We start from the raw sequence: 25,505 nt of genomic DNA on the forward strand, positions 1-25,505 counted from the left end.
TTGCGTTCAAATGCTCTAATGCCACCTTGTGGGACCCCAGCTGTCCTTGTGGTTCTGAGGTCCCCTCTCTGTGGCTCCCGCGTGGCCCCAGCCGCTCTCCGCCTTGTTCAGAGGCCCCTGTGGTGGGGCTGTACCCTCTAGGGTGTGACTCCAGGGACCCGCCGTGCCCCTGCATCTTGGAGTCCTTAGCTCCAGCTTCTGTGCCCAGCACACAGTAGGTGCTCATTAAATGCTCATGTTTAGCGTTGAGACGAATGGTATTCTTAGGAGCCTCTAGTTCTTAGAGAAGAGTGTTGGTCCTTGGGCAGGCAGTGGGTCTCCCAACTGAGAAGGAGCCCAGGCCTCTGGCTGGAGCCTCGGGGCAGGTTCCTGTGGTCTGGGGCGTCCAGGGCCTAGCCGGCACCTGGGGGGCCCCCCAGCTCCCCGCCAACCGCATGCTCCGCCCTGTGCGAGGCCGTGGGGGCAGCAGCTCGGGTAAGTTCCCCTTCCGCTTCCTCCTGCCTCCTGTCCCGCGGCTGCTCCTCACCGCCAGGCACCTTCAGCTACTCCACACCGCTGCAGGGAAACACCCCTGGCCGCAGCCGTCACCCCGCTGCAGCCCCGACACGATGCAGGCCATCAAGTGTGTGGTGGTGGGAGATGGGTAAGTACCTGGCTGAGCCCCTCAGGGCCCCTACTGGGGTGCCCCCGGGACCCCTGCCCTGACATCCCTGCAGATGTGGAGACCCTGGGAGGCGGCCAGGAGGAGTGGCTTCTGTCCTCCCCCAGTGCCCGAGGGAGCACCCAGGGTGGTTGAGGGTGTCTTCACTCTCCCCAGCCCAGCCCACCCTGGACACCACCGGGTGGAGGGCAGAGGACTCTGGGGGTGCTGGGGCTCCGTGCCTGCACCCCGGAGCTGAGCAGGACTCCCCTGGGTGCCAGCGCCATGCATCAGGCAGCACTGATGTGCTGGTGTGAGTCTGGGGACCAGAGAGGTGTCTGTGTCTCCAGGCTGGCCGGGGTCCTGGTCACTGGCTGGCTGATGTTGGGGTGGCAGGTGGTTCTGGGCAAGTGACAGCCCTTCTCTGAGCCCCCTCAAGCCACCTGGGAAGAGGTCTACACCCCAGGGTGCCGTAGGTCACTGGAGACACGGGGTGGCTGTCTTGCTGGTGTGTGTTTTTACACTCACCCCAGCCAGGGGATTGGGCGGGTGTGTGTGTGTGTGTATGTGTGTGTGTGTGTGTGTGTGTGTGTGTGTGTGTGTTGGGGAGTTGGTGGGAAGATGGAGAGGCAGTTAGGAAAGGAGGAGGGCCAGAGGACCAGGGATGGCGGTGGGGGCTCCAGGCTGGGCTCAGGGCCCTCTTGGTTGTTGGATCTCAGTGACCTGGTCTGCCACGTTCCCTGTGACCTCTGATCTCATCTGTCTGTTGGATGGCAGGCTCAAATGTCCATCCCTGGAGTCTGCCAGCCCGGCTTAGGCTACAGCCCACAGGCCCTTCCTGAGTCCCCCGAGTCCATTCCTGTGTGTTCCAGTAGGCCAGGGCTTTGGCCAGCTTTCCCAGTCTACGGAGGGGCAGCCAGGCGGTGGGAGGCCGGGCGCTTGCCTGGCTGGGCGGGGATGGGGGGAAGGTCACTCAGCTGACTCCACGCTCTCAGGCTCTGGGCCGTTATCTGCCTGCGGCTGCCTGTACACTTCTTCTTTGCATAAGATCTGAGCAGGGCGGGCGGAAACCGAGGCCAAGTTCAAAGTTACCTTGGCCTGTCCTGGGGAGAGCGGCTCCTCCAACAGGAAGTGACGGGGCCACGCAGGGCAGGGAAGGCCTGAGCTGTCCCTGGGGCCTCAAAGCTTCGGGCTGAGCGGCCCGGGCCTCCTGGGGCTCAGCAGGCCGGGGAGGGGGCCCAGCTCCACTACGGCCCATCCTGCTGACTTCTCTGTTGCTACGGGCCAGACCTGTTCTCACCATCAGCCCTGATATCAGCTCCGTCTTACAGGCGGGAAGACTGCAGCTCAGCAAGGTTTGGTCAGTACCCAAACCTCACAGGGTGTGAACCCATGTCTCTCTGGCTTCAAAACTGTAGCCGGGCGTCGTGGCGCACACTTGTAATCCCCGCGCTTGGGAGGCTGAGACAGGAGGATCATGCAGGTTCGAAGCCAGCCTCAGCTACTTAATGAGGCCCTCAGCAACTTAGTGAGACCCTGTTTCCAAATAATACATAAAAATAGGTCTGGGAGCATAGCCTGGAGGTAGAAAGCTTCTGAGTTCCACCCCTAGCACCACCACAAAAAACAAAACAAAACAAAACAAAAAAAACTCTGTGCACTCCATGGCGAGGTGGGCAGGGAAGAGGGCGGACACCGGTGGCCGCAGTGCCAGGCGCAGGCTTTCATGGCATCATCTCATGTGCTGCTCTGCATACTCCCAGGACGATGGACTCAAGCCTGTCTCCTAGATGGGGAAACTGAGGCAGAAGGAGGCTAAGTGACTTGCCCGAGGTTGTGCCACTGGCAGGGGTGGAGCTGGGATTTGAAGCCCAGGAGTGACGGCGAGCCCGGGGCTGGCCCCAGGTGCTCCGTGGCATTGTCTAGAAACCTCACTCTTAACCCTGGGTTGCCCGTCACACCCAGGTATACTGGAAAAGACAGATTCCCATTCTGCCCACACTGTGGGCCAGAGTCTCTGGGGCAGGACCCCGAGGTCTGCACAATCTTGGGCAGCCCCGGTGACTCTCACAAGCTCTTGGGGCTGAGAACACTGGCGCTGGGCATCTCAGGTGGGGAGACTGAGGCCCAGAGGCATGGGCCTGGGGAGACGCCTCGAGACCACCCCGTCTCAGCTCTCAGCGGAGCTGTGACCGTGTCCTCCGCACTTCTGTCTTTCAGAGCCGTGGGCAAGACCTGCCTGCTCATCAGCTACACCACCAACGCCTTCCCGGGAGAGTACATCCCCACCGTGTGAGTCCAGCCGCCCCCATGGGCACCTAGGGGTCGGGCAGTCGGTGGCACCAGAGCCCATCTCTGACCTGGCAGGGCTGCCCCATGGTCCAGCCGGGGACATGGTGACCCAGCAAGGGAGACACAAGGGGTAGGGGTGAGCTGGTGGAGTGCGGGGAGGGGGCCTTCAAGCCTCTAAGAGGGAGGTGGAGGAGAGGCTGGGCTGGGCAGGACGCAGGCGAGGGCCATGGTAGGAAAGTGGAGGGGAGGGGAGGACAGAGGAGGAGGAGGACGGAGGAAGAGGAAAAGGAGGAGGACAGAGGGGAAGGAGGAGGAGGATGGAGGAAGAGGAAAAGAAGGAAGAGGACAGGGGAAGAAGGAGGAGGAGGATGGAGGAAGAGGAAAAGGAGGAGGAGGACAGGGGAAGGAGGAGGAGGAGGATGGAGGAAGAGGAAAAGGAGGAGGAGGACAGGGGAAGGAGGAGGAGGAGGAGGATTGAGGAAGAGGAAAAGAAGGAGGAGGACAGGGGAAGGAGGAGGAAGAGTAGCAGGTCAGAGGAGGAGGAGGGTGGAGGAGAAAGGAGAAGGGGGACCCAGGGGCAGCATCTGCCGGGCCTGGCTGTGCTGGCGACTGGGTGGTGCCAGTGGAGACCCTGGCCTCTGTCACCCCATGTGGAGACAGAGCTGTCATTTGACTCCCAGGAAGGAGCGTGCACCCGACTCTAAGGATGCTGGGGGGCCGAGCCTCAGTGGGCCCCGTGTGGGCATGGCGGTCAAGGCCTTGATGCCTCCCCAGCCTTCCCTCCCTTCTCTGCTGTGGGCAATGTTCCTGGGAGCTTTTGCCGCAGGGCCCTTGCCCACGCTCTTCCCTGGCTCTCTCCCTGCCACACCCACGTGTCTAAGGCCTCCAGGCCCAGCTCGAGCCCCTCCAGGAGGCCTCCCCCCTTCGCAGGGCCTTGCTCCCCAGGGCGACCTCCCCGAGCTGTCCCCCGGCCGCCGGCCCTCGGAGGACGGGCACCTCTTGGTTCTCTTTGGGCCCCACACTGTCTCACACCCGGTGTAAGAGGTGTAGTGCTCTGTAGTGTTGTAGCCCAGTGCACGTGCTGTCAGCTGCCTGCACGGAGCGTCCCCGGGAGGCCTAGGAGGGTCATTCGTCTGTTACCTGCTGCGGGCCTACTGTGTGCGGGCCCTGCTCAAGGTGTCGCCCATAGATGACCTCATGCGACCCTCTTGGAGGTGGGTGTTGGGACACTCGACATGCCCACAGGGAAGCTGAGACTTGCGTTCCTAAGGGACTTGCCAGCGGGGCCACTGGGGCCTGTCTGGCCAGAGCCCAGGGCCATGTCCAGCCCTGCGGGTCCTTACTTCTTTATCTTAATGGGAACCCTTTTCAGGAGCAGATTTCTGGTTCTCCTGGGAAGGAGGGGTACGGGCAGAAGGGGAAACAGTGCCCAGGGCCAACATGGCGTCAGAGGACCCCTCAGTCCCAACCCTGACTCTCTCCAGCCCCGCCTCCACTGCGGGGGAGCAGCTCCCTCTACGCTGCCCCTCCCTGGATGCCAGCTCAGCCAGGGGAGGGCAGAGAAAGCTGGGCCAGAGCCTGGAGAACGGACTTCTGGTTCTCTGAGTGTCCCTCATCCCATTCTTCCTTGTACGCAGAATGGGAATCTGCATACAAGTGCAGTTTGCATCAGGCCCTGAGCAGGGAGGCAGGTGCTGTGTTGGTAAGGTGGCTCTTACCGCAGGCCACTGTCACCAGGGTGTCCTCACCGCCTGTGCCCCTGAGGCTGGGGACACTGGCTCCCGCCTCTGCCTGTCCTGCTGGATTGCAGAGCTTACTTGTGGAAGGACCTTGGACCAATGACTTGCCCTCTCTGAGCCTAGAAGCCTCAGGTTCCCCATCAAGAGGAGGCAGGGCCGGCCGGGCACTCTCCCCTGTGCAAGGGGAGGTTTGGCCGCCGCGGCCAGCCCAGGGCCAGTTGCTCTCAGCTGTTTGTCCCTGCTGGTCTCTGGTGACGTGGTTGTTCAGGTCTCTCAGGAACCTGGGATCAGAGCATCCTACTGGTGTGGGGTCCAAGGGGCTCTGACCCGGTGCTCAGAAGGGTCCTGCTCCTGGTTAATGCTTGAACTTGCCATCTTTATCATTTCTGGACCCGGGGCCCCGGGTTTTTATTTTGTATTTGGCTCTGCATAGAAGGAGAGAGGTGGGTGTAGAAGGCAGGTATCCCTGGAGCCCTGGCACTCCTGGTAAATAAAGTTGGAGAACTTCTGGGCCTGGAGACACAAGATCAGATACACAGAGGTTGGAGGGTTAACAGTTTAGGGCGGTGGGGCTGAACCTGCTGCCCAGTGGCTGCCACTTTCCCTAGGGGAAGCTGTACTGCCTCTGGCCAATCAGGAACAGAGGCCGGTGGAGCTGTTTCCTGATTGGCTCTCACCATCCTCCTCTGCATCCTCTTAGCCGCTAACCCATCAGCATTAGTGTATGAATGGGGATGCAGAGGCATCAAGGGGTAGCAAGGGCTTTCTCCTCTTCACAGCCATGGAATTCATAGCCTGAAGACCTAGACCCTACACCAGATCTCAGAGCCAGTAGGGCCCTATGAGATCTTTTTGCATTTTCACAGATGGGGAAACTAAAACCTATTCTGGGGATGGGCCATGCTGGGTATTGGGGGTACAAAGACCAGGCAGGAAGGCCCTGCTTTCAGAGGCCTGTGACCTAGGGGTCCCCTCTTCCATCTGCCCTTCTTATAATAACACTAAAACTGAAGCCCAGGGGAGCTTTTATTTATTTGTTTATTTATTTGAGGTATTGAGAATGGAACCCAAGGGCATTCTATCTCTGATCGACACTCTCAGCTGTATTTTTTTTCTTTATTTTGAAACAGGGTCTCACTGATATGCAAAGGGCCTCACTAAGTAGCTGAGGCTGTCTGTGAACCACAATCCTCCTGTCTCAGCCTCCCAAATGCTGGGATTACAAGCGTGCGCCACCACGCCCTGCTCGAGGCGAGTTTTTGAAGGTGCCAGTTAGATGGGTATGGTGGCACCTGGTACTTAGGAGGCTGAGACAGGGGGATCATAGGTTCAAGGACAGACTCAGAAACTTAGAGCCTCAGCAACCTAGAGACCCTGTTTCAAAACAAAACAAAACAAAAAAACAACAAAAAGGAGGGTATAGCTCAGAGGTAGAAAGCCCCAGGGTTCAATCCCTAGCACTCCTCCCCCAAAAAAGAGCTGGGCATGGTGGTGAACCCTTGTAATCCCAGCATTTTGGGAGGCTGAAACAGGAGGATTGCGGTTCTTGGACAGCCTCAGCTACTACTTAGTGAGGCCCTTTGCAACTCAGTGAGACCCTGTTTCAAAAATAAAGAATAAAATTTGGGCTAGGGGTGTAGCTCGGAGGTAGAATGCCCCTGGGTTCCATTCCCAGTACTGCAAAAAAAAAAAAAAAAAAAAAAAAGCATTCGGTGAAGCCACATCCTAGCCCTGATCCCTCCTGTGGCCTGTTCACATTAAGCCCACCCCCCGTCATGGTGTTCAGAGTCCTGACCTGAACAATAGCCTCGTTGGCCATACACCCTGAGCTCTCCAGAGATGCAGGTGTCCTGACAGTCCCAGGCAGGCCAGCCTCCCCAGACCTCTGGCCCTGGCTTCTGACGCCTGGACGCTCCTCCCTCCTGCCTCCCTAGCCTCTGTCTGACGCGGCCTCCCACCATCTGTTTGCCTTTCTTCCTGGCTGTCCTGATGGGACCTGATCTCTCTGCTCATGCACTGTGCTCCCCTGCTGGGATGGTGCTCCCTGAGGATAGAGACTTCCTGCCCGGCCGATCCTCCCTCGGCCCCAAGTCACCAGCCACAGTGCCCCAGGGCCTCTGCACATCTTGAATGCATTGTTGGTCCCTGGGGAAGAGCCTGGGTGGTGGTGAAGTGACCCCTGGGTGCAGAGACCCCTTCCACCTACCCCTTCTCCACTCCGTATCCAAGGTAGGCTCAAGAGACCAGGGTCAGGAGAAAACTGTCCCTGCGGCCTCCACCGTCCCCAACTCTGTTGCTCCCCACACAGGCTTTTCCGAACTGGGTGACAGGATGTAGCCTTGCTCCAGTGCCAGCTGGCTGGGAGATCTTGGGCGTGTCTCTTTCTACAAGCCTCAGTTTCTCCCCCTGGAAAACAGGGTGGGGCTTGGCCCTGGTGCTGAGGCTCCTCTGCTTCTGGCTCCTGTGAACCTCACGAGTAAGGGGACCCCACCCCGGGAACTTCACATCATCGCCACAGCCAGCTGTCCCTGGAGCTCTGACAGCTGGTCCTCCAGGGAGGGGCACCACGCAGGGACATCAGGAGCGGGATTGACGCGCGCCATCTCCGAGCATCTCCCGGCAGGAACACTTGAACACTCTGTCTCTTTGGGTCCTTCTGTTGCTCCCAAGAGATATTTATAGTGAAGAAAACAAGGCTCAGAGAAGCTAAGTCACTCACCCTGAGCCACACAGCCAGGATGCGGCGTCACAAGGAACTGTCTTCCTTGCCAGCCTGGGCAGCTGAGCCTGGGTGACGGTCCCCCATGGAACCAACACCCTGCAGTTCAAGAGGTGTGCTCACAAGGGGGGTCACGGGAAGAGCAGGCTTGGACCCGGCTCCTCTGCTTAGGAGCTGGAGCTGGTGGCCGGGAAGAGCTCCTGGAGCCTCCTGGGGTGTCCGTTTCTTTATCTGTCTGATGAGACTAACTTAAGGTCCTCTTGTCCATGGGACTTTCAGCCCTACTGTAAGAAGGCGCCTCGCCCCGCCCCTGCCTGGCCCCAGAGTAGGTGCTCGGTAAAGGTCCAGCCCTTCCTCCGTCGCCAGAGCCCTGCGACCCAGGGGGTGACCTGGAAGACACAGACACCTTTGTCTCAGGATCCTGGACCTTTGGGCACTAGGCTTTCAGGCTGGACATTTGGGGACAGTGACCTAGCACCCCAAGCCTGTCCCAAAGGCGGCCGCGGTTCCTGGTTGGAGCCCAAAGCAGCACTTATTTTCCCGTCATGCCCAGCAGTCTCTCTCTTGTTCCTGAAACCCACAATGGTGGTGTCAGGGGTACCCAGAGTAGGTACACAGCAGACCTACTGTGCGCCAGAGCTTGTGCTAGCATCCGGGTGCAGTGAGGATCCAGCAGGCTGAGTGCCCCAAGGAGTGCTGCTCCGGATCGTGGCAGCCTGGACCTGATAGGATCTGGGGAGGCTCCCTGGAGGGGAGGCAGGAGGGCAAGTGGGGAATGGGGGGCTTTCCAGGCATCAGGGAGCGGGAGTGGGGGCGCTAGGAGGTGACCAGGTACCTCTGAGGAGCTGAAGCATCATCTTTTATTAACATGCCTCTGCCCGCATTTGGGGATCTGGGGGGGGGGGTGTTCTTCTGCCACAGAAATGTCTTTGGGGTTACCTTGAAGGCCTAGGGCTTCAGCAGCCAGATACTGAGCCCCATTCTGCAAGGGCTGCAGAGGGGAGCGCGCGTTGGAAGAGTTTCAGTCCGGTTAGGTTTAATTCCAATCTACCTATGTTCCCTGGGCACCCGGAGACTGTGGAGATGGCGCAGGCGCAGGGCTGGCCCGTGCAGAGTCACGGAGCTGACTCACAATTGTGGCTCTTGGTCAAGGTCAGCAGAGAGCACTTTCAGGGTCGGGCAGGCAGGCACTGGGCTTTGAGGCTTGAGTAGGAGGCAGGCCCGAGGGGGTGGGTAGAGGCCAGCTGGGAAAGGGGCCTGGAGTGGGATGCGGCCATGGGCGGGACTGGACAAGCTGAGGTGGGGGACCTCTGGGTGGGGTGACGCCTGGACAGCACCGGCAGGTGGCCCAGTGGCCTTGCCTGGCTTGCCTGCTCTACGTGGGGAGCCTGAGGCCTCAGTGGACAAGGTCAGGAGCTAAGGAGCAGGGCCTGTGGGTGTGTTATGGGAACCTGCTTCTAAATTAGCTTTCAGTGCCTTGGCTCCCCTCCCACTGCTCGCAGGCCCAGTGTCTGCCTCCCAGTTGGCTGTGAGGGCCCACGCATCTCCCTGGGCTGTGACTGGCTTTCTGTGCACACCTGGGGCTGGCGGGAAGGCCACCATCCAGCCATAGGGGGTGTGGACGAAAACCCCAGCTTCCTGCGCTCTCCCAGGTGTCCCTCGGCCCTGAGCAGGAGGCCCTCGGCAGGAGCAGCAGCTGTCTCTGTGTCCCTCCTGGCTTCCTGCTCTCTCCTCCCCCAAACCCCCTCCCCACCTTGTCTCAGGATTTGTTTCCTGGAAACCCAGCTTAAAATGGGGGCAGACACTCATTCAACACGGGGCAGCCTAGCTGTCTGGCACAGGAGGTGGGTAGTGATTCCTCTGATCATCGAGCCTTGGAGGGAATTTGTACAGCCTCAGTCAAAGGCTCTCTAGACAAGCGCTGATGGCAGAAAAGTGGCCAAGAGGTAACGTTTGCCTGTGTTTACTTGCATTTAAAAATTTTTACATATAACGAATCAAGCCGGGCGTGGTGGCACAGGCCTGTATCCCCGTGCTTGGGAGGCAGAGACAGGAGGATCGCGCAGGTTCGAAGCCAGCTTCCCTAGCTTAAGAGACCCTGTTTCCAAATAAAATATAAAATAGGTTTGGGAGTGTAGCCTGGAGGTAGAAGGTTCCATTCCCAGTACCACCAAAAATAAACAAATAAAGAAAATAAAATAAAAAATAGGGTTGGGGGTGTATCTCAGAGGCAGAATGCCAGTCACTAGTGACACACACACACAGACACACACACCCCAAACCCCCAAACAAACAATCAGTAATGAAAACAATAAAGAAAACCCAACTGTAGAGCGCTGTGTGTCTTTGGGCAACTGGCAATCCCTCTCTGGGTCTCTGGGCTGGGCTGGGGTCCCGTGCTCTGGGGTTCTCTGACCTGGTCCTGCCTTGCCCGCTCCCCACAGGTTTGACAATTATTCGGCCAATGTGATGGTGGACAGCAAGCCTGTGAACCTGGGGCTGTGGGACACTGCGGGCCAGGAGGACTACGACCGCCTCCGGCCGCTCTCCTATCCCCAGACGGTGGGTACCTCTCTGGCCTGCCCCACCCCCTTCCCGCGCCCTTTGGACAGTGGCCTCAAGGCCCAGCTCAGGGAGTGTGCCTTCAGAATGGGGTAACACCGCCCCCAGACCTGGCCCGAGGCCCCACCCGTGCTCAGAGGAGGCCCGGGCCTCCTGTGCTGGTAGAGGGTGAGGCCCAGGGAGACCTGCCCCCCCATCCTAAGCCACAGTGGTGGCCCAGGCGTGGAGGGTCCCGTGGCAGCCCTGCCCACACTTCCACGGGCAACCTGGTCTGCTCTGTCCTCAGGACGTGTTCCTCATCTGCTTCTCCCTCGTCAGCCCGGCTTCCTATGAGAACGTCCGTGCCAAGGTGAGCAGGCAGGCGGCCCGGGGCGGCAGAGGGGCTGTCCAGCGTGAGTGGGGGCACTGACAGGAGGATGGGGTGGGGTGTGAGGCCGTGACCTCTGCTCCCGGCCTCCCGTGACCTTGTCCTCCGATCTCCACGTGAAATCTCATGGCTCCCTCACCCCTCCTGCCCCTGCCCCCTCTGCCCGTGCCTGCCACCTGCCCAGTGGTTCCCCGAGGTGCGACACCACTGTCCCAGCACGCCCATTATCCTGGTGGGCACCAAGCTGGACCTGCGAGATGACAAGGACACCATCGAGAAGCTGAAGGAGAAGAAGCTGGCGCCCATCACGTACCCGCAGGGCCTGGCCCTGGCCAAGGAGATCGGTACGGGGCTCGGGCTCGGAGGGGAGCGAGGGGAACCCCAACACCGCCTCGCCCCAGGGCCAGGCCCCAGGCTCCGATCCTGGCTCTGCTGTGCACCAGCTGTGTGACCTTGGGCTAATTACTTAGCCTCTCTGTGTCCGTGTTCCTTCACCAGTAAGGCATGAGGATAGAGATGGCTCCTGCCTCTTTAGGTGGCTGGGAAAACTAGGTTAATTCAGTCCCCTGGGGCAGCTGTGAGTTGGTAGTGACGGTATCCTAGGAAGACCTCGAAAATAAGGGGTGTGGCTGAGCAGACAGAAGCAGGGTGGTGCATGGCTGCGGTCACCTGGAGGACGGGCTGTGCTGGGCAGGCTTCCTAGATGAGGCACCCTGCATAGATTGAAGGGGGACAGGGTCCCCCACACCCCCTCTCACCTCCCTTCTTGGCCCAGTGAGAGAAGAAAGCAGAGGGTGACATCCCTAGTCGGCCGGGGGAGGTCTCTGCAGGCCCCTGGGGACGGCCAGTGCGTCCACGGAGCCCGGTGCCTGCCTGGCACTGGCTGCCCTCTGTCCACCCGGCCGGCCCCCGCCCGCCCCACCCCAGGCCCTCACTCTTCCTCCTGCGGGAAGTGGGCGGGACTCACTCTCCACAGGAAGAGAAACCGCAGCCACCTCCCTCCTTCCCGTGACTTGGTGACCCCAGGGCCTCTTCCCCAAGCCCCTGCTGCTCACACCCCGGGCTCCTGCCCCACCCAGGTCCCTGGACGCCTCAGTAACTCCCGGGACTGACCGTCTTCTGAGCCTCCTGGGCAGCTGAGGCCTGCTCCCTGGCCTCCTGGGTCCCCGCTGTAGACTCTCTGTCCTTTTCAGAGCCCGTGATGGATGACGATGACCATGGCGCAGAGGGTCCTAGGAGCTGGGGTCCTGTCCCAGCTCTGGCACTCACTGGCTGTGTGACCTTGGGCTAGTGGCTCCCCCTCTCTGGGCCTCAGGCTCCCTGTCTGCACCTATGGCCTGGACAACCCCCAAAGGCCCTTTCTCCTCCAGAATGAGATAACACAGGGTCGCAGCTCGGGCCTTGGGGGCCCCTGGGGGCCTGCAGGCCTTGTGAGGGGGCAGCAGCTGCCCTGCCTAGGGGCTCCCCAGCCGCTCTGACCCCACTGATAGCCATGGGTAATGTGGGTAGAGCCCCAGCACCTCCCACTTTGCCCTCAAGCCATTGTGAGTGAGAGACAGATGTCACCCCACTTTCTAGTGAAGGACACCTGCCGAGGACGGCGGGGATGGGGTCTTTGGCTTGAGACTGCCCAGCCAGTATGCGGCAGAGTGGAATTTGAACCTGGGGACTGGAGTCACCAAGGCCAGAGTGTGCCACCCTGGCTGCTCCCCCCAGGGTGTCCAAGAAAGGCCCAGCCCCTGTGGGTCCTGCCCTCACCCACAAATTCCAAATGTGGGGAAACTGAGGCCCAGCAGGGCGAATTCCTGGCTCAAGGCCACGGGAGATGGGAGCAGACTGGGAACCCCAGCCTGGTGCTCAGACCTGTGGCCTGGGAGGGGCGCCTGTCCGGAGCCCCCACCCCTGGCTTAGGCCTCTGTTTGCTGCCCACCCTTCAGACTCCGTGAAATACCTGGAGTGCTCGGCCCTCACGCAGAGGGGCCTGAAAACCGTCTTCGATGAGGCCATCCGTGCCGTCCTGTGCCCCCAGCCCGCGCGGCAGCAGAAGCACCGCTGCAGCCTCCTCTAGGTAAGACCTGGCTCACACCTGTGGCTCGGGCTGGAGGGGCGGCCAGGCCCTGGACAGAGGCCTGGAGGTTGCTCATCCAGCCTCTTCTGCCCAGCCCTCCGGCCCCAAGGAGGCTATTCCCAGGGAGGCCAGGGTATCAGAAAATGCCGCGTAGCCTGAGTCAAGGCACAGGCTGCTGGGCCTCCACCCCCACTCTTGCAGCAAGGGTGTGACAGAATATGCCCGGGTCCCTGTCCCCAGGGGAGCCCAGAGGACAGCCACACACAGGCGGAGGAGGGAGAGCGACCTAGTAGCCGGGGCAGGAGGGGCGCTGGAGGGGTGGGCTAGACACAGCTTGGGCTGCTTTCGGGGCTCGGGGCAGGAGGACGGAGTGCACGGTCACCGGGACAGGGGAGCTCAGGCAGAGGCCAGAGGCTGGAGGAGCCTGGACCAGGACAGCGTGTCTGTGGGCTCTGGTGTCCCCAAAGCCTCACCCGTGTGTTTCCCTTCCAGGTGGCTCCCAGCCCCCTCCCGGGTGGTCCTGACCCTCTGAGGCCCCCACCCAAAGCCTGATGGCTCCCCGGCTAGGCACGAGTCCCCTCCCCGGGGGGGGGGCTTTCTTAGCAGATGGTTGACTGTTTCCTGTGCACTGCGGGCCCCCGGGGGGAGGGGAGAGCTTGCAGGCTCTGACTTCCCGTTCTGACCCCGATCGCCCCCCAGGACTGGAGGGGCCCAGGACCCAGGAGCCACCTGTCACATGGCAGGCACCACATTCCTCCAGTCTCACTCCGCGCCCCCTCCAGGATCTGGGCTCTGCCACCGCAGCGTCACTGCCAGGATCTGGGCTCTGGCCTGTCCGTCTGAATCTTCTCCTTCTCCTGAGCAGGAGCGAGCATCTCAGAAGTCTGCATCTCTGCTCTTAGGCCTTCTTTTTTGGGACAACATTAAACAGGTCAATTTCTCTGAATCTCTGGAGCATCTGCCTCACCCTCGGTCTCAGCTGACCCCTCTCCCTCCCCAGGATTCTGAGCTGTGTCTTCCTGGGAGAGTTTACGGCCCTTCAGACTGCCAGTCAGGATGCCTGCTGCTGCAAATAGAAAATCCAATACAGAAAATAAATATAGAAAATAACTTTGATTCATATTCGTCACTAGCATGACTTCAGGTACAGCTTGATCAAGAGAGTCGAGTGATATCACCAGGGCTTGTTTTCCTGTACCTCTCGGCTCCGCTTCCTGCTGGCTGGTTCAGTCTCAGGCAGGTGACTTCTAGGATGTCATCTTTTCAGGTTCAAGGCCAGCCACACACAGCAAGCGTCTGTTCCAGACAAAGTTCCAGTGAAGGTTGACTCTGATTGGACCAGCTTTAGAGTTAGGCCCCTTCAGCCAGGCGTGGTGGCGCACGCTTGTAATCCCCACGCTTGGGAGGCGGAGACAGGAGGATCGTGCAGGTTTGGAGCCAGCCGTGCTGGCTTAAGAGACTCTGTTTCCAAATAAAAATGTATAAAAATAGGTCTGGGAGCGTAGCCGGGAGGTAGAAGGGCTTCCAGGAACCCCAGTACACACACACACACACACACACACACACACACACACACACACACACAAGAGGCCCCTTCAACCAATCGTAGTTGTCAGAAGGATGCTGGGCTCTGATTGACCAAGCCTAGAACATACGGGAGGAGAGGGACAGGGGGAAACCCAGGTAGAGGGCAGAGGGTTCTGAAGCCAGAGCCTTAATGCCCCCAGCGGAGGGCGAGATGCCAGACTCCTCACTCCTGTGGATGGTACTGCCCTTTACCCAGACTTCATCCTCCTGTGGACAGTACTGCCCTTTACCCAGACTTCATCCATGCACCCAGCACATCCACTGTCCACCGTCTCTGTGCCAGACACTGTTTCATGTGTGCGAGATGAGGGATGCATGGGTCTGGGGCACTCTCAGCCAAGCTCCCAGTGGAGGAAACGCCCTCTCTTCGCTGCCCTCCTAAGTCCCCAGGTTCCCAAGCAGGACCCCTGCTTCTTCACCTCCCCTGAGCTCCACACCCCTGGAAAGGTCATGTGTGCTGGGGACCCTCTGCTCTCCTTAGTGTGGCTCAGACAAGGCTGGTGTGCTTTTAAAGTTACTTCTCTCTGAAGTAACATTAAAACTCACACACGTAAAACACAGACATGGCTGAGGAGGACCCGGCGCCCCAACGGGTCAGTGTTTAAAAAGCCCCAAGACCCCTCCATGTAGGCAGAGAACGGGGCCTCTCTGCTCCCTGCTCTTCCGGGGCCTGGCAGGTTCCAGGAAGAGGATGCGCTTCCCAGTGGCCCCTGCGGCCTCCTCCCCTCCCACCCTCTCCTGGGCGCACACCTCCAGGCTCAGACACAACCACATCCTCAAGCCCCTGCTCCTCTTCTTCCCCTCCCAGGCCTCTGCACCTTTCCTGGAACCCTTTCCTCGGCTCCACACACTTCCTTGAGTGTCAGGGTGGGCTGGGGCTCCTTCCCTGGGTGGTCAGCCCCCTGAGCCTGCCCTCGGGGAGACAGTCCCTATGTTTATACCAACAATACTGTCAGCACATGGATCCTCCTGCCCCTTCTGCTGACTGCACAATCTCATCTAAACCTCTGACCCAACATCGGGCGTGGTGGCGCACGCTTGTAATCCCCGCGCTTGGGAGGCGGAGACAGGATGATCGCGCAGGTTCGAAGCCAGCCGTGCTGGCGTAAGAGACCCTGTTTCAAAAAATAAAATAGGTCTGGGAGTGTAGCCCGGAGGTAGAAGGGCTTCCAGGAATTCCAGTACTACCAAAAAAAAAAAAAAAAAAAAAAAAAAGGCATCATCTCAGCCGGGCGTGGTTGCGCATGCTTGTCATCCCAGCATTCGGGAGGCTGAGATCTGGAGGATCGCGGTTCGCGGACAGCCTCAGTTACTTAGTGAGGCCCTCTGCAACTCAGTGAGACCCGATTTCAAAATAAAGAATAAAAAAATAGGGCAGGAAGTGTAGCTCGGAGGTAGAATGCCCCTGGGTTCCATCCCCAGACCCGCAAAAACAAACAAACAAACAAACAAAAAACCTCTAACCTACTTTCTCCATTGGTACTAGTAGCCCGGATTGTAGAGGGAGAAATGGCGGTTCAGGAGTTTCACAGGCGTTAGAGCTCTACTTGAGAAGGCAGGCCTGTCTTCCACCTCTAACCCACCCCATCCAGCGCGTCAGTAGAATTCTAGTTTTGCGTAAAGGTGGCAATGCACTAACACTGGACAAAATACTTGTTTTCCCAGCAGGCTTTGCCTCTGGGCTCCAAGGCCACATGATTCTGGGCCCATGTGAGAGTCAGCGGGAGAGCTGGTGTCTGCCCAAGTTTGTGTTTCCTTAAAAAAAAAAAAAAAAAAAAAAAGACCCCAGACAACGTGCTTTGTCTTATCCCTTCCCCTGCCTGGACTGCTGGCTGGGAGAGCTGGAGCTGCTGCAGCCAGCGTGTGAGCTCGAAGACGGGAGCGTGAAGATGCAGGACTAGCCAACATGCTCAGAACGGGGAAGAAGAGAAACAGGGCCTGGGTGGGCGGCTGACCAGTGACGAAGACACGACGACGGCCTTGCTGCGGGGGAGGGTGGGGCGGGAATGGAACCTCTTGCTTGTTTACACGGCTTTTGGCCAGGTCTCTGTGACAGTTAGCGCAGAGCCTTTGCAGCCTGGCTTCAGGACTCCTGGCCCAGTGCTCTCGCCACCATATTGTTTTGCCCAGTTGTTCTTGGATGTGGGGTGATTCACTTGATTTTCAAAGGAGCTGAGGATCGGAAATGGAAACCCAGAAGGGAGTCAGCAAGAACCTGTTTAGAAACCGGAAGCGCAGCTGGGCGTGGGCAGGAGCTGGCACTGGACCTCCTTGGCCTCCCGGAGCCTCCCTGGCCTCCTTGGCCTCCCTGGCCTCCTGAGCGTCCCTGGCCTCCTGAGCTTCCCTGGCCTCCCTGGCCTCCTTGGCCTCCCTGGCCTCCTGAGCCTCCCTGGCCTCCTGAGCCTCCCTGGCCTCCTGAGCGTCCCTGGCCTCCTGAGCCTCCCTGGCCTCCCTGGCCTCCTGAGCCTCCCTGGCCTCCTTGGCCTCCCTGGCCTCCTGAGCCTCCCTGAGCCTCTCTGGCCTCCTGAGCCTCCCTGGCCTCCTTGGCCTCCCTGGCCTCCTGAGCCTCCCTGACCTCCCTGGCCTCCTGAGCCTCCCTGACCTCCCTGGCCTCCTGAGCCTCCCTAGCCTCCCTGGCCTCCTTGGTCTCCTTGGCCTCCCTGAGCCTCTCTGGCCTCCTAAACCTCCCTGGCATCCCTGGCCTCCTGAGCCTCCCTGAGCCTCTCTGGCCTCCTGAGCCTCCCTGGCCTCCTTGGCCTCCCTGGCCTCCTGAGCCTCCCTGACCTCCCTGGCCTCCTGAGCCTCCCTGACCTCCCTGGCCTCCTGAGCCTCCCTAGCCTCCCTGGCCTCCTTGGTCTCCTTGGCCTCCCTGAGCCTCTCTGGCCTCCTAAACCTCCCTGGCATCCCTGGCCTCCTGAGCCTCCCTGGCCTCCTGAGCCTCCTTGGCCTCCCTGACCTCCTGAGCCTCCCTGGCCTCCCTGGCCTCCTTGGCCTCCTGAGCCTCCCTGGCCTCCCTGGCCTCCCTGAGCCTCTCTGGCCTCCTTGGCCTCCTGAGCTTTCCTGGCCTCCCTGGCCTCCCTGGCCTCCCTGGCCTCCTGAGCCTCCCTGGCCTCCCTGGCCTCCTTGGCCTCCCTGGCCTCCTGAGCCTCCCTGGCCTCCTGAGCATCCCTGGCCTCCTGAGCCTCCCTGGCTTCCCTAGCCTCCTGAGCCTCCCTGGCCTCCCTGAGCCTCCCTGGCCTCCTGAGCCTCCCTGGCCTCCTTGGCCTCCCTGGCCTCCTGAGCCTCCCTGACCTCCCTGGCCTCCTGAGCCTCCCTAGCCTCCCTGGCCTCCTTGGCCTCCCTGGCCTCCCTGAGCCTCTCTGGCCTCCTAAACCTCCCTGGCATCCCTGGCCTCCTGAGCCTCCCTGGCCTCCTGAGCCTCCCTGGCCTCCCTGGCCTCCTGAGCCTCCCTGGCCTCCTGAGCCTCCCTGGCCTCCTTGGCCTCCCTGGCCTCCTGAGCCTCCCTGGCCTCTCTGGCTTCCTTGGCCTCCCTGGCCTCCCTGAGCCTCCCTGGCCTCCTGAGCCTCCCTGGCCTCCTGAGCCTCCCTGGCCTCCCTGGCCTCCCTGAGTCTCTCTGGCCTCCTTGGCCCCAGCATGTGGAAAAGAGCCACGGGAACGAGCCTGGCTTTTCCCGTGCTCACAGGAGAGCAGCATGGTTGCTGTGCTAAGCTGCTGCCCAGTAGTGGCCGTTCTGGGCTGGCAGTCTTGCTGTCTGCTCCTTCATCTCTGCCTTCTCCTCCCTCCCTTTGCGCCCCCAACCCAACATCAGACTCCAACCTGGCCATGGATGTGAGACAGAAGGGCCCTGGGGAGGGGGAGGCCGATCTGGGACGTCTCTAAGACTTCTGGAAAGGACCTTGAAGAGGGAGGGCGCAAACCCCATTCAGTTCTGTTCCTCCTCGCGCAGGCCGCCACACGCTGCACCCCAAGCTCTGTGAGGTGGGCTGGGGTGCAGAGGGAAGGCAGGGCTCCGTGGTCCCTGGGGCCTCCCAAGTCACCCCTGGCCCACAGAGCAAGGTGCATCTTCAGTAGCGGCAGGAGGAGGCTCTGGTCCCAGGGGCCGCAGTAGAGATGGTTCTTCTCCAACCCCTGCTGAAAAGCAGCCCCGCCCGCCATGCCCAGAACAAGAAACAGAAACACAAACGCTGTCTTCAAAGAAAACCGGAGACACCTGCTACCCCAGCCACAGCGTGTGTGGGAGTGAGACCGCCCAGCCTTGCAGAACCTGATGTGGGAAGCTGAAACCAACCAGGCCCTGCTGGTAAAGGAGCAGCTGGGTCCCCTGGGTCTCGCTGCCCCCACCCCATGCTCTGCAGCCAGGCAGGGAAGGTCAGCCAGAGTGCTCTGGACCAGAGGCACCTGCTCTGCGGCAGGGTGGGGGCAGGCACCTGGCTGACTTGGTAGATTTGATTCCAAGTAGCAAATAAGCACTACCTCCCCTGCCACTCCCCATGCCCGGCTTGGCCAAGAGACGTGCTTGGCCACCAGGACATTAGCCCTCAGGTGCAAGGAGATGCTCAAGTGTGCCCGTGCCCTTGGGTCTGCTCTCTTGTGCTGACAAAAAAGAGTGTGCTCTGGGCAAACCCCAGAGGAGTAGGGAACACGGGTAGAGCTGTACAGCCGCCAGGGCTGTGACCCGATGCTCATCGGCCCAGTGAGCCTGTCTAGATCAGCCCAGCCCAGTTGAGATGGGAGTGGAACCAACGGGTACCGTTCTCGCCACAGAGAGCTTGTGGGGTTTGTTACACAGCAGTATCTGACTGGTACAGTGGCTTTGTAAAGTTCTTAGCTCCCTTCTCTGGCAGGTGTAGGGTTGCTAATCCCTGGTGTACACTCACCCCAGACAGGAAACTGGGGGACCTGGCCACCCCAGAGGGAGGTCTTAGCAATGCTGACATGAGGGTGTCCTTGGAAAAAGCCCCCCGCTGTCCTCAGATGCGCTCACCACTGCGCTCCTGATCTCCAGCAGGAATCTTAGCACATTGTTCAGAGGCAGGAGTGGACAACAGGAGGATGAGCTGAAGAAAGTTCTCTCCTTCGTGGGCATGAGTGAGAGCCAGTGAAGCCAACAGCAAAAACGGGACTGTGGAGAAATAGAGACACTGCGGAATGCAGAGGAGAACCTCCAGAAACATCCTCGCTGTCCTTGGAGGGAGGGCGGGCCGCCTAGGCCCACAGACTACCACAGACAAGCTGTGGCAGAGGGGCCGCCTGGAAGCAGAAAAGAGCCCTTGGAAATTAAAAATAAGCTGATTAAAAAAAGGGAAGAAGGACTTACGGGAAGATGGCCACCGAGAAAAGCAGCATTTACGAGTCCTGCTATAACTCCATCTCTATTGCCACAAAATCAGCACTTTTCATAGCCAGAAAACACTAGCAACAGAGAAATAAAAAAAAAATGTAAACACAAGGGACAGAGAAAAAAAGACTAGAAGAACAACCAGAGACCAGAAATCAAGCCCGCAATGCGGCGGTGGAGCTGCGCCGGAACCATCTTCCCTCACAGCACCAGGCTCCAGAGAGAAAAAGTAAACAAGGAGCTGAAGTGAGCAGCTACGGATCATTCAGGTGTAATTCAGCAGTTCTTTCAGTGAAAAGAACGTCTAAAACTCCCAGTGGCCAAGCTCATCACGCCTTCCAGGGACTCAGAACGGAGCCCAAAACCAGAAAATGCGGCAGCCGCACGGCCGAGGGCGTGGCAATGGCACCATATTGTCAGCAGAGACAGCAAGTTCACAGCACCCTGCGACAGCTCCTGATCAGCATGCACAATAACCGTGAGTCAAATTGCGACCCCTAAAGGAGAAATCCCTGTACTGCACTCCCAAGGACTTGCGCAGCTTTGATAATCTCCTTGGGTCGGATATTTTGCAGTCCAACCCAGTGAAGGAGTAGCAGTGGCAGAGATACCACACCCTAGCCGCAGCTCCCTGTGGGAAAACGCCCAGCCCGGCACCCCCACGGTCTCGCACAGCCTCGATTAACTCCCTGGGTCTGAGACTTTGCGATACAACCCAGTAAAGGAGTAGCGGTGGCTGAGATTACCACAGACTCGAGATACAGAGCACCCTAAGTGCAGTCGTAGTGACCCAGGGAAGGCACAAAATTCTGAAATCATGGGAAAGAGGAACAAAAATACAGCAATGAATGCCCACAACCCCATATTATCAGAACCTGATAACATGGAAATTCAGAGATCTCCAGAAGATCAAATCAGGAATATAACTATAGAAATAATACAGGACCTTCAAAAAGAATTTAGAGAGAGTCTAAAAGAAATAAAGGATGCAATCATTGAAGTAAAGGCATCAATTCAAAGTATAAACAATAGGTTAGACCACATGGAGAATAGAATATTGCTCCTAGAAGATGATCACTCCAAAAACGAACACATAATTTATAACTTAGAAAAAAAATCCAGACAACAGGAATCTGACACTGAAGAAATATGGGCCCATTTTAAGAGAGCTAACCTAAGAATAACTGGAATAGAGGAGGGAAAAGAAGGTGAAACCAAAGGGATTAATAATCTCTTGAAAGAAATAATAGCAGAAAAATTTCCAAACATAGAGCAAGAGGTCGATACACAAGTCCAGGAAACTTACAGAACTCTCTTTAGGCAGGATCAGAGAAGAGGTTCCCCATGTCACATAATTGTCAAAATGATCAATGTGGAAGCCAAGCAGAGAATATTAAAGGCAACAAAAACAAAAGGCCAAGTGACATTCAGAGGCAAACCAGTTAGAATCACTCCAGACTTCCCAAACCAAGTCATGAAAGCCAGAAGGGCTTGGAGTAACATATTCCAAACTCAGAAAGAAAACAACTTCCAGCCAAAATTTTCTTACCCAGCAAAACTATCTATCAAATTAGATGGAGAAATAAGAAGCTTCCATGACAAACAGAAACTGAAGGAATTTATGTCTCAAAACCAGTGCTAGAGAAAATACTCAAAGAGATTAACTACAAAGAAGAAATAGGTAACACACACCAGAACCAGAGAAACAAGATTTTCCATCCAGCAGACAACTAAGCAAAGAAGAATAAACAGTATTTCAAATAGAAATGAAATCTTGTTAGGAATTAAAAGTTATCTCTCAATAATCACACTGAATGTAAATGGCCTCAATTCTCCAATAAAAAGACATAAAGTGGCAAAATGGATTAAAAACCAGAATCCATCCTTCTGCTGCTTACAAGAAACACACTTTACAAGTAAAGATAGTAATAAACTCAAGGTAAAGGGCTGGAGCAAAGTAATTCATGTTAAGTAGCCATCCTATTGTTTTTATTTGTATTTCCTTAATGATTATTTATATTATGATAATGATGAGTGATATTCATGTGTTTATTGGTTATATGAAAATCATTGGAGATTCATTATTTATTTTAGTCTTTTACCTATTTCTAAATTGTATTGTTTGCTTTTATTATTGCTAAATTTTAGGATTTCTATTTGGAATATTAATATACCTTCAGATATAGCATTTGGAAATATTTTATCCCATTCTATCAGTAACTTTTAACTCTGTTTGCATTGTCTTTGGATGTACAATATTTTTTATTTTTAGGAAGTTTGTTTATTATTTTGTTGCCTGTGCCTTTGAAATCATATCCAAGAAATCACTGCCAATTTCAATGTTGTGAAGTTTTATGACCCAGGTTTTCTTCTAAAAGTTTATAGTCTTAAGATTTCCATTTAGGTCTTTTATCTATTTGAGTTAATATTTGTATATGGTGTTAGGTGAGGGTCCAATTTTATTCTTTTTCATGTAATTATTATTTTTCAACAATATTTAGTGAAAAGATTATATTTCATTCACCAAATGTTCTTGAAAACCTTGTCAAAAGTAACTTGACCATATATGGAAGAATTTATTTCTAGGCTTTTAATTTTACTCCACAGGTTTATATATCTGCCTTTATAGCAGTACTACACTGTTTCAATTATTGTAGCTTTATAAGGTTTGAAATCAGAAAATGTACATCTTCTAGTTTTGTTCTTTTTTGAGATTTTTTGGGTATTTAGAGTTCATATTTCATGTTAGGATAGATTTTTTCTGAAAAATAACTAAATAAATATATGATAGTTTCACCTTAAAAAAAAAAAGAAAAAAAATCCTCCGGTAAGAAAGAAAGCAAAAAAAAATATTGAAATGTTATCTCTAAGTGATCAAAAGTTTGATATCAGACAAATGAATCTGTTATGTGAGATTATCATTGTTAATTTTGGATAAAGTGCTATATTATTAGATGTCAACCACTAAGCCAAGCATGGGAAGGAGGGATGGGGAGGGAATGGGGTGGGGGTTGGGTAGGGGCTAACTGGGCGATGTGTGCATGTATGACTACACAAGTTTTTTTTTTATCCCATTATGATGTATGAATACAGTGCACCAATAAAAAATTTTAAAAAAATAAAGGGAGGAAGATAAAGGCAGAGTTAAGGAAAAAAACCAACAAAACCTCCCAGGAAGTAGAACAAAGAGTGAAGGTGAACAAGGCACGTAAGGGGTTAATCCAGGGGTCAATATTCAAATAACCCGAGTACCAAAAGGAAATTATCTGAAAACTTTCCCCAGAACTAAAGAACACAAATTCCCAGACTGAAACATGCCACTCAGTACATGAAACAATGAATTGGGAAAAAAAAATCCAGCCAAAGTATGTTCTCACAAAATCCCAGGATTATGCTAAATGCATGTTCGGTGTTTGGATTGCATTAATGCAATGCTAATATTATTTCCTGATCAACCAGGAGTTAGTAATTACCTCGTTTGTTTCATTTGCTTAGCTGTTTTTTCTTTAATCTTTGTTTTCTGGGACTATTTCTGCTCACTCATACAGATTCATAAAAACATTCCAGTGGGGCTTCCAAAGAGTCCACGTGCAGTGGTAACCCCAGGAACTCTGGGATAAAGCAAAGCTCCCCAAAGCTTCCAGAATGAAGGAGAGTTTTCTGAACTTACAGCCAATGGCCTGGGAATAAGCACAGCGCTGGGAGAAAGCGCATGGATGTACACCCTCTAGCAGTTATGCCCCAGGGAGTCTCAACCTTGAATTCTATACTCAGCTGGGCATCGTGGCACATATGTGTAATCTCAATACTTGGGAGGCTGAGACAGGAGGATCACAGGGTCAAGGCAGTCTCAGCAATTTAATGAGACCCTATTTCAAAATTAAAAAAATAGGGATGGGGGTGTGGCTCAGAGGTAGAATGCCCCTGGGTTCCATCCTTAGTCACACACACACACACACACACACACACACACACACACACACACAGAGTTTTTATACCCAGCAAGGATAGCCACCAGTGTGAATGGAAAATTAACTTTGTTCAAACATGAACACTTTCTGGGGAAGTTATCAGAGTCTATGTGCCATCAAAATGAGAGCCTGAACCATTGAAGAAGAAGACATGGATCTAGCATGGAAAAGCTGGAAGGATTCCCTGCTGCCGTGATGAAGAGAAGGTCCCAGGGCAGCCGCCATGTGCAAGCCTAACATGCAGACAGTCCAGAGGAGAGATCCTGGACGGTCTTTAAGAAAAAATTCCCACTGCACTTGGAGTTTTTGGAAGACCCACTGGGATGTTTTTATGAAACTGTATAAGTGAGTAGAAATAGTCCCGGAAAACTAAGATTAAAAAAAAAAAAATCAGCTAAGCCAGGCGTGGTGGCGCACGCTTGTAATCCCTGCGCTCGGGAGACAGAGACAGGAGGATCATGCAGGTTTGAAGCCAGCCGCGCTGCCTTAAGAGACCCTGTTTCCAAATAAAAAAGTATAAAATTAGTAAAATTAGGTCTGGGAGTGTAGTCCAGAAATAAAAGGGTTTCCAGGAACCCCAGTACCACCAAAAATAAAAATAAAAATAAAAAAAATCAGCTAAGCAAATGAAACAAACAAGGTAATTATTAACTCCTGGCTGATCAGGAAATAATATTTGCATTGCATTAATAATGGGAACACTGAACATGCATTTAGCATAAAATCATGTGCAGAGGGTGGGGAGGAGGAACCAGAGGGAGAGATCTGGAGTGCTGGTCTACCATCGAGAAAGCCAGGAGAGGGGTTAAATTTTGAGAGATCCAAAACGAACGTGAGGTCCAGCAAAATGGGGGTACACAGCCAAGCAGGCAGAGTTGCCTCTTGGGTGAGGTAGGTCCAGGGTCACATGAGAATGACTTTTGTTGTTGTTGTTGTTGTTGTTGTTTTTGCTATTATAAGCATCTTTAGCACAACTGGTTTTTAAAACTTATTTGCAAATAATGTTTTGATAAAATCCAAGCCAATTAAAAAATTCCATTGTAGATAAGAAGGAAGTCCAGAGGAGGGAGTATCAGAGAATGGGAGGGCCTGGGAGAGGCTTTCCAGAGGAGGTGATGTATGAACCTTCTGGTGGTGAGGGAGGGACGGGGGAAGCCTGTGCAAAGGGCATGCCAGAGGTTCAGACTGAAGACCCGTGCTTTAGAATGAGCGGACCGCGTGAGTGAGGGAGGAGCAGGCTGGCCAGGTTAGATGGGGACTCGAGCCACAGGAGAGACAGTCGATCTTACTTAACAAGCAACAAGTGGCCGAGGAGTCTCAAGGGGGCAACTGGTGTGAATTTAGGGTTTTTTGGGGGGTAGATACTGGGGATTGAACTTAGGGGTGCTCCACTACTGAGCCAAATCTCAGTCCTTTTTTTTTTTTTTTTTTTAAACAGTGTCGCTAAGTTGTTCAGGGTCTTTCTCAGTGCTGAGGCTGGCCTGGAACCTGCGATCCTTGCCGCAGCCTCCTACATACTGGGATTACAGGCCTGGACCACCAAGCCTGGCTGAGATTGAGTTTTTAACAGACTCTCTCTCCCTGCTGAGTATGGGGCAGAGACTGGGGCCAAGAGAGGCTGTGGTACAGGGGAGGCGGCGTCTCCCTCTGCCTTCTGAGAGTCTCTGGCTGGGGCCAGGAATTCCACTGACATAAGACAGGTGCAGAGGAGAGCCGGAGCCTCCCAAGACCGAAGGCCGCTGCGCCTAGGCGGCGGGGCGGGCCTACCCGGGAGTTGGCCACGTTGTTGTGCAGGGGGCCGCCTGGCACAGGCGCCGTTCAGCTCCGCCTTCGGAAAGAAAAGGGAAGGTCAAGATGTCCTTGCTTTTAGTGTCTTTAGTTAAAAAAAGAAAAAGTCAATATACCTTGGCGGCCTGGGGGATGGCAGGCCCGGATCCTCCAGGGGTGGGGGGCTCCTGCTGAGAGAGGAGTTCAGGGCCAGCGGCCTCTGGCTGGGCAGGGTGGGCACAGGCTCCTGCAGGAGGAGGATGAAGGTCGCAGAGGGGTTTCCCTCACGCAGCTTGACACTCGGGGTGGGGACTGGGACCCCTGACCCCTGCCCAGTGTCCAGCCCCTGTCCACCCGCCCACGGGAGCTGAGAAGCGGCCAGGATCACACTAACCCATAGTTCTTGGCTCCCCTGGGAACCACCACTGTGCAGAGAGGTTGACTCATCCCGTCGT

General features: G+C 55.8%; 1 protein-coding gene across 1 annotated transcript; it reads left to right on the forward strand.

Moving 5' to 3' along the window:
* Positions 1–608: 608 nt before the first annotated feature.
* On the forward strand, positions 609–13,159 carry RAC2 (Rac family small GTPase 2; the record flags this gene model as incomplete). The annotated part of the gene is made up of 7 exons (XM_080706349.1): positions 609–643; positions 2,861–2,932; positions 9,835–9,952; positions 10,239–10,301; positions 10,504–10,663; positions 12,257–12,387; positions 13,087–13,159. The coding sequence occupies 6 exons, from the start codon at positions 609–611 to the stop codon at positions 12,385–12,387; spliced, it is 579 nt and encodes a 192-aa protein (XP_080562475.1). The 3' UTR covers positions 13,087–13,159.
* Between the last annotated feature and the right edge of the window lie 12,346 nt (positions 13,160–25,505).

Source organism: Muscardinus avellanarius, assembly GCF_963383645.1.
Source record: "Muscardinus avellanarius genome assembly, chromosome: 11".
In the NCBI taxonomy this organism is placed as follows: domain Eukaryota; kingdom Metazoa; phylum Chordata; class Mammalia; order Rodentia; family Gliridae; genus Muscardinus; species Muscardinus avellanarius.